The 8,714-nt window shown below is 39.7% G+C and overlaps 1 protein-coding gene across 1 annotated transcript in view; it reads left to right on the top strand.

Annotated features, from left to right (window-relative positions):
- fmr1 (fragile X messenger ribonucleoprotein 1) overlaps positions 1–8,431 on the top strand; it is a 10,562-nt gene extending 2,131 nt beyond the window's left edge. Inside the window, exons 2-15 of the mRNA XM_058649544.1 lie at positions 1–50; positions 140–233; positions 863–934; positions 1,555–1,703; positions 1,852–1,945; positions 2,133–2,249; positions 2,394–2,564; positions 2,696–2,774; positions 2,936–3,144; positions 3,930–4,016; positions 4,189–4,411; positions 4,722–4,919; positions 5,662–5,741; positions 6,250–8,431. The exon at positions 1–50 is cut by the window's left edge and continues 1 nt beyond it. Of these exons, the coding sequence (XP_058505527.1) occupies positions 1–50; positions 140–233; positions 863–934; positions 1,555–1,703; positions 1,852–1,945; positions 2,133–2,249; positions 2,394–2,564; positions 2,696–2,774; positions 2,936–3,144; positions 3,930–4,016; positions 4,189–4,411; positions 4,722–4,919; positions 5,662–5,741; positions 6,250–6,450 (1,824 nt within the window). The 3' untranslated portion in view covers positions 6,451–8,431. The remainder of the gene's footprint in view (positions 51–139; positions 234–862; positions 935–1,554; positions 1,704–1,851; positions 1,946–2,132; positions 2,250–2,393; positions 2,565–2,695; positions 2,775–2,935; positions 3,145–3,929; positions 4,017–4,188; positions 4,412–4,721; positions 4,920–5,661; positions 5,742–6,249) is intronic.
- The last annotated feature ends 283 nt before the right edge of the window (positions 8,432–8,714 follow it).

The following is an 8,714-nucleotide window of genomic DNA, read 5'->3' as shown; positions in this document are numbered from 1 at the left end:
TTTGTGAAGGATGTTCATGAAGGATCAGTTACTGTGGCGTTTGAAAACAAGTGAGTAAAGCGCATGCACCACTGTGCTGAGTTACCTTTGCCAATGATGAAATTCACACTCTTTTTTTGTATGTGTCCCTCTGTCCTAGCTGGCAGCCAGAGCGCCAGATCCCATTTCAGGATGTGCGATATCCTCCTCCAACAGGGTTCTGCAAAGAGATCAATGAGAGTGATGAGGTTGAGGTGAGGCGAGGCTAAATTGTCACTTGCAGAATTCTCACATGAAGTTCATATTCTCACACATTAAAACATTATTGATGCTGCGTCTTGCTGCGAGTGATATTGTTCATTGTTGGTTCTATTAAACATGGGCCAGCAAAAGTGAAACACAAGACATCATTTTGGAAGACAATGCAAGATCATTACAGATTATGCTTCACTTAAATCAAGACTTTCTCAAAGTGAAGCAGTCTGTGCAGTCTAGAGTTTGTGCTACAAATCAATTTGTTGAAATTTAAATGAACACCCTTAAATTGCCGTATTAATCTGTTTGTGTTTTAATTTGAGAAACAAAAAACAAACCAAAAAAATAACAATTTAGATTTGCTCTCCCTTAAAATTCACCCAGGAAATATTGCTCAGTATATGATAAATGTTTCATGAGGAATTCTGATTGTGATTTCAGTGATTTCAAGTATGTTCATTTTCTACTGTGAAGTTCTCAACAGAGCCTGTTACACTGACCCCCTTTTAATATGGAATTAAGAATTACCCAATTTCACTTAGTCTCTGCATGAAATCTGTTTTCTGACTTGTTCAGTCTTTTAGTAATGGGTGGAAAGTTTTGAGAGACTTACTCTGTGTGTGTCCAGGTTTATTCCAGGGCTAATGACAAGGAGCAGTGTGGATGGTGGCTGGCAAAGGTTCGCATGGTCAAAGGAGAGGTAAGGCTCTAACTGTGTTATTCTTAATGCTCAGTATAACTCAATATACAAGTAAGACTGGGTATGAAGTTTTCAGGCAAATCCAGACATTACACAAGCAGATTGGCAAAACTGTCATTGGTTTAAATCTAAACTGTACACATCTGCTGATTTTTTTCACAGAAATGCGGCCTCATTAATAAAACTAACCCTTGCTTAATTCTAGTGGCCTATTATGTCCAAGTGTTTTATACATACATACTGAAAAAATAAAAATATTTAAGTGACTCATTAAATAAATAAATAAATAAATAAATAAATATATGTATTTACACACATTTATTTCGGTGTAATGAGGTGTGATAAGTGTTACTGTGATAGTATGTGATTAGTTGAGTTTGTGCTGCTAATCTAATGATAGCAAATTGGATTTAGTTGGACTATGTCAGATGTCTCACTGCTGTTTTTGCTACTTGTGTTTGTCATCTCTTTCACTCACTCACTCTTTATAATACCCACATTCTCTTTACATAATTGTAATTCCATCATTTAAACTGATTATATTTTTTTATGATTTGATTTTCTTATAAAATGTATAACTGCCTCAATTGGAATCTCTCTTTGTCTGCCACTGTCTTCAGTTCTATGTAATAGAATATGCTGCGTGTGACGCTACATTAAATGAGATAGTCACACTGGAGAGGTTACGACCAGTCAACCCGAATAAACCAGCCACGAAAAATTCCTTCCTCAAGATCAGACTGGATGTACCTGAGGATCTACGGCAGATGTAAGTCTAATTTAGAGACATGGACACGCAGAGATTTACAAGTTTGCCGCAAGTGTCTCAACTGTTTAGACTGAAATATGGGAGACAGTTGGGGGAGTTTGCACATGAATTCACATGAGTTGAATTTGTGTAACTCTTGATTTGACAGGTGCTCAAAGGAATCAGCACACAAAGACTTCAAGAAGGCTGTGGGAGCATTCAGTATCACGTATGACTCAGAGAAAAAGCAACTGGTCATTTTGGTACTGTTGTATTTATTTTTTGTATTTAAAGACAACGTTCTTCTGTCTAATCTAATTAAATGTGTTGAATTGAATGAACATAATACTAATCTGAGTGACTGCAACCCCATATATGACTTAAACAAGTTTGTGTCTTTTAAGTCACATACAGCACTAACACTTAACGGGTCTTGATTGTTTTTCACAGTCTGTGAATGAGGTCACAATGAAGCGGGCCAGCATGATCAGCGACATGCACTTCAGGAGCCTCCGCACCAAACTCTCTCTCATGCAGAGGAATGAAGAGGCCAGCCGACAACTGGAGGTACATGTTTACACTCAAACACACACACGTGCACACACCAATGGATGTATTTATGGTCATTTAATTTGATAATTGTGCACGATCTTGCAGTCAGGATAGATTACTCTTCTTATGTTACTGAGAGTTTGTGTGTGTGTTCTACAGAGTTCCAGACAGCTTGCATCTCGGTTTCATGAGCAGTTTACGGTTCGAGATGATTTAATGGGTCTGGCCATTGGAACTCATGGTGCCAACATCCAGCAAGCTCGAAAAGTCCCTGGAGTCACTAACATAGACTTGGACGAAGAGACTTGTACCTTCCACATATATGGAGAGGTAAGATAGAGATATGTGCACTAGCTCTTGTGTTTCTTTCTTTCTTTTTTTTACAGACTGGTGTGCAGCGGTGTTTTGTTATTTAAAACACTAAATAACAAATAAACTCAATATTTGGATGTTTGTCTAAGGACCAGGAGGCTGTCCGTCTTGCAAGGTGTTTCCTGGAGTTCTCTGAAGATGTCATCAAAGTTCCCCAGAATTTAGTAGGTGAGAAAATCACTCAGCTGTGACAAATCGATCTATTTGTGGTAACTTAAATTTTTTTCAAGGATTAGCCAGCGAACTTAACAACCGAGCCCCAGCAATTAACTGCTCCCTCTAAAATATCAATGGTCTGATGAATGGGTTTGTTTTTTTTGCCATCACAGGGAAGGTGATTGGCAAGAACGGTAAACTGATCCAGGAAGTGGTTGATAAGTCTGGTGTGGTACGAGTTCGTATTGAGCCTGAAAATGACAAAAAGACATCTGTGGCTGTGGTGGCGGCGGCGGCAGCAGCAGCAACAGCAGCAACAGCAGCAGCAGCAACAGCAACAGCAGCAACACCAACAGCAACGGCAGCAACAGCAACAGATGAGGTCAGTGGAAAGAAAATGGTTAACGGTCAGTATTTATATAGTGAATCTGTAATCTGTATGACCACTCAAAGCTGTTTTACTCTGCACTTTTTGCCATTCACATCCATTTACTCACACATTCATACAGCGCATCACCCAGGGACATGCTTGTAGACTAGAGAAGCCAGGGATCGAGCCCAAAACCTTCAGGCTGAACGACTAATGTTGCAAAATATGTTATCGCACCTATCACTTGCATTGCAATCAGTATGATTTATGTAGAGAAAAAACACAAACATGCTATTGTGACAATCTTAATTTTGCTATTATTCCACTTGGATCCTGTTTTATTAGCTGGTGTGTTTGTTAGTTACATGATAGTTAAAAATTGTGTACTGAGTAAGAAGGTGTGACCATTTTACTTTTTCTATAAGGGGAAGAAATTTTAAAAGGGGCATGTTTTAGACATTCGCTCTGGAGCATTGAGTGGCTTCTAGTTTTTTTAAGTTAACTATTACAACAAATTGAATATCCCTCACAACAAAAAAGTGACTGTGACACTCAGGTAACATAATAATGTCACCCCATGGAAGAGGATCCACTGCATATGTACGAAAAGGGGCCACGGTCATGAAACAAAATGGTTCTTAGTTTCAAGTCAGAATAGGCCCTAAAATGGAAAAATAAAAATCTAATTGCTGCCATTAAATCCCACACATTGGATCTTTAATAGTTGGGTCAGACTCCATTAATAAGTGAACTAGTGCTGGTGGATCATTCTCTTTTATTTTGCACCTTTCTCACAGGTAATGGTGCCATTTGTATTTGTGGGGACCAAGGAAAGCATCTCCAATGCTAAAGTGCTGTTGGATTACCATCTCAACTACCTTAAGGTATTTCTGTTCAGCAATATTAAATAATTCTCATTCTCAGTTTCCAGTCACATATGACCTTAGTGCAGAAATGGACTGTTATTTCAATGAAAGTGTTAACTTTTATCGTTTTCATTGTATTAATGACGGTATTTGGGGAGCTGTCTAATTTTTTTTCCCTAATTGTCGACAGGAAGTGGATCAGCTTCGTCTGGAGCGCCTTCAGATCGATGAGCAGCTGCGACAGATAGGCGGGGGAGGTGGAGGAGGAGGAACAGGACTCCGAAACCCTAAAGACAAAACCTATGTGTTCGATAATGGCATGGGGAGAGGAGCAGGAGGAGGGAAGCCCTACATCGGCGGTGGAGGACGAGGTGGACGAGGGAGAAGAGGAGGGGGAGCAGCTTTTGCCTCAGGTACGATATAGAATTAAAACAAAGTAATTGAATTGTTGTAATCTGTAATATCATATTTTACAAAATACAGTGCTTGCACATATACATGGATAACTAAAGTGTTACATTCTGTGTATCCAGAGTAAATTAAGTACATATGTGACATTTCAGTAAATGAAATATGCAGCTGCATGCAAGGCTTTAAGTACTTAAAGGAGGATGTCTTCCCGAGGCAACAACATTATTATAAAACTAAACAATAAATCAAAGGTTCATTTTATTGTGTCACTCTGAGGCAGTTAAGTTTTACTCACTGTGCCCTGGCCCACAGGCACCAACTCGGAGGCATCCAACGCCTCAGAGACGGAGTCCGACCACAGAGAGGAGCTCAGTGACTGGTCGCTGGCTCCCACTGAGGAGCTCATGACAGGAGGCGCATCCATGCCCAGACGAACAGACGGAAGGAGGAGAGGAGGAGGCGGCGGAGGACCGCGAGGACGAGGGGCGAGAGGAAGAGGAGGGCACAGAGGTTGGTAGCGATTGTCATTGGCTGTCACTGCCGTTATGTATGTTGTAACGGGGGTTTTCCTCAGCAGATACTGTGTGTTAGGCAATATACTATAATAAGTCAAACACCCGTCCAACCATTTTACACCGCTTTATCCTCCACGTGAGGGTCGCTGGAGACAACCCAGCTAACACAGGGTGAAAGGCAGGGAACACTCTGGACAGGTCACCAGTCCATCACAGGATCTCATAGTCACACCAACAGTCAATTCAGAGTGTCCAATTAACCCTAATCCCCAATATGCATGTTTTTGGACTGTTGGAGGAAGCTGGAGTACCTGGAAAGAACTCACACGCACACATGAAAAACCAAGATAAACTTTGATTTTATCAGTTATATGTCTGCGATGCATTTCATCAAATTATAGCTTGAAAAAATAGACACGAATCACTTAATGAGATCTCTCTGGATTCCTTTTAGCTAATAAATTATCATAATGAGGGTTTGCTTTTCCACGAGACTCACATTTGTACTGGAAAAATAATCTCCCCTGACATAAATCTTATTTTGACGCCTTTTAAATGTAACCCTGCCAAGAGTTTCTCACATTTGACGTGCATGGACACGTGAAGGTTTTGACTTCGTGTCAGTGATGTAGTAAGTGGTTTTTGATTCCTGAAAGAAAAAAGTTGTTATTGTTTTTCCATCTCGTCGGTTTGTGTGCACAGTGATGGAAGTTAAGACAATTTTTGTCTTGGTTTAGGTGACGACATGCAGTGGGGTGATCCAAGACCTCGTCATATCAGAGACCCCAAGCCTAGAGTACAGGAAGACAGCCTACAGGTAAACACACACTCAGCCTTTGTTTTAATCTTAATCTTAATTCATCTAAAATGTGGGATTAACGCTAATTTGTTTTTGAGAAGTTGCCTGTTCTTAAAGATCAGACTGAGCAAAAAAAGTGTTTACTATTTTGATCTGTTTCGTCACAGTTCACTAAATCAATTGTTTAGTACAATTATTTTTCATTTCCTGTCAGTGATGTAAACGAGGTTGTCGAAGGCCTAACAGTTCTAACCTGATGATTGAGTCAGAGTATCCCAGAAACAGCAAGGCCTCTGGAGTGCAGCTCCTAGGCAACATCATCTAGCAGCAGCTGATTTAAAAATAAATAAATAAATAAAAAAATGCTGCTGACGGTTGCCATGGCATAACTTCTGGTCACTGCTCCCTCCTGTCTCCACATATGTGAAATCAATAAATTCTCATAAGGTTACAAAGATTTTGAACTGGAATTGGCTGAAACTGCACCTGTACAACTCACCTGTACTTGCTTCCTTGTTTCCCACAGAACCGTTTAGATGGTAACAATGAGAGGAGCATGCCGCACTCGTCAGGGGGTCGAGGAGGAGGAGGAGCTTCCTCCTCTCAGACTGGCCTCAGTGCTGCTGGCGATGGCCCGTCCCGTCATCATCACCAGAGACCCATCAGAGACCGGGGGATGAAGAAGGACAAACAGGACGCTCCTCCACTGGTGAACGGAGTGTCGTAGATACACCGCTGGAGGACATTTTCATTCACATATACACACATTCAGAAAGGCCCAGTCCCAATGTCCACCCTCACAGACTCACAGACTTTAAAGCATGTCCACGGTCAGTCCGTGAGCACTTAGGACTGTCCACTGTGAGCTAGTCATGTGGTCATTTTAAACACTTGACGGCCACTTTTCCGTAAGTCTTTATTTCTGCAGATTCTGCCAAAGGGAATTACCCACAGTTCATAGTAAGTGGGTCACAAATCAATCACCACCCAACTGAAAAAAAGCTTGGGGCTACATCTTTAAATCTATAAATCAATTCATAAATTAATAGCCAACTTTTTTGACAATTGATTTATCAGTTTGAGTTTTTTTTTGTTAATAATAAGACATTCACTGACTTAAATGTGAATATTTTCTATTATTTTGCTCCATGATATGAGACAACCAGTCAGGCAGGAAAGTAATGAACAGATTAGTTGATAGTGAAAATACTTTTTAGTTGCAGTTTGCTGTTTATAAATAAAACATTGATTTTAATTTTTGCACAATTTAACTCAAAACTGAAAATGAAACCACACGATTTCACATCGTCAAGGAAAAGTAATATGAAGCATAAAATGTTGTGTCCTATTCAAATTGAAGTCATTACATCAGGTGACCTCAACAGAGTCTATGAGGGTTCAAGGGTTTATGGGGAACATTGGGATTTGGCCAAACACACAGGCAAGTGGTCATAAATCATTGTAGAATCTCCGTTTCTTTCGCTTTTTCTTTCTGTGTCTTTGTTAAACCCATGAATACACGTTTCATCAGCATGATAGTTTACTGTAATGATGTCGCGGACCACCGGTCGTCTGGCATCTGCTGATCTGGTCTTAAAGTGAACTGGTCTGGGCTCTTTTTTCCCCCCTAGTATTTTCCGTTGTTCTGTAGAGTGACAAATAAAAGTCAGTACTTTTTTTTTTTGGGACAAAAAGAAAAGAAGAGGAGGAATTTCTTATCAAGGTGTCATTTCAAAACGTGCCCCCCCCCATCAACCTCAAATATGTTTGTTTGTTTTTGTCAATTCCCTGTTTGAAATTACTAAAATTACATACTTTAAAAAAGGAAAAAAAATAACAAGGAAGAACAGTCACCTGTTGGCAGAATGAAACACGTTTGTTACCTTAATATTCTAGATTAATTTGAATTAAAGTGGGGGCTTGCACAGCTCAGCAACACAGTTTATGAAGGTGACCACACTGTTTACAGTTCACTTTTATTTTTCTGTGGGGGCAGATGTGTTTCGGTGTCACTCAAATAATGTCTTCAAATGGGAAACAGGCATAGCTGGACACTTAGGATTCACTCAGCGCGTGAGTGAGTGATTTACCGGTCTCGTCCTGTCTGTCGTGTTTTGTTTCCTGTTGCCCACTTAATGTAAAACTCTCATTGTCGTTCTCTTTGACTGTCAGACCGAGCATGGATTTAAAAAAAAAAAGTCCACGGCAGAACATAGTGATGGAGAAACATAAATCTGAGGCACTTTGACATTGATGTACGGTTAAAGACACAGAAGACAAGAGTCTCCAGCTGGTTGCAAATGTGATGAACTGCTCCCCTATTTAAAATGAATAATTCATTCATCCCTTGAGCTGGCTGTCACGTTGTTAGGCCCACACTTAGCTGCTGTATTGACGGCAAATAACAAAATGCAGCAATAATAAATCTAACCGTATCAACATTGGCACAAAGGCTTAGGCAGAGAAAGGCAGATTGATCCGGAGTTGTTTCCGTTTACAGTTAACTAAGCTGTCCTGGATGGATGCCTGTCTGTTAAATTAGCACCGCAACAATATCAAAGTAGATCTCCTGCATTTCCTTAATTTATGAAAAACTTTGTATTTAACTTTATTTTTTTCTGTTTTTGCTCTTAGTGTTTCGAGTATCAGTGTAGAGGAAACACATTAATGTAATTCCTTGATACAATAAAAACTTGTTATAAGTTTTATTCTTCCTGTTTTCCCAACTTATTCTGGACCTAATTCTCTATTAAGTCTTTGGTGAATTATTCTGGTTTTATGTATTCTGTTGGCTACATTTTGTAAATTATAGGATGGGAGGTTACTGTTACATAATTTTCTAGTAATCCTTAAACATAATCAGGGTGTTTTTTGCAGCTTAAATGATTCGTTTACTTATATATTGAGGGATTGTGAAAGGTTCAGTGACACGACTTGAGCTGTTATAAAGCAAGGTTTACATCTGTTCATTTCCGCTCTCGGTCTTTTTAA

The sequence above is a fragment of the Solea solea genome, chromosome 14 (assembly GCF_958295425.1).
Source record: "Solea solea chromosome 14, fSolSol10.1, whole genome shotgun sequence".
Taxonomy (NCBI): Eukaryota; Metazoa; Chordata; class Actinopteri; order Pleuronectiformes; family Soleidae; genus Solea; species Solea solea.
The sequence above is the reverse complement of the archived record's forward strand: the minus strand, read 5'-3'. Positions and strand labels throughout refer to the sequence as shown.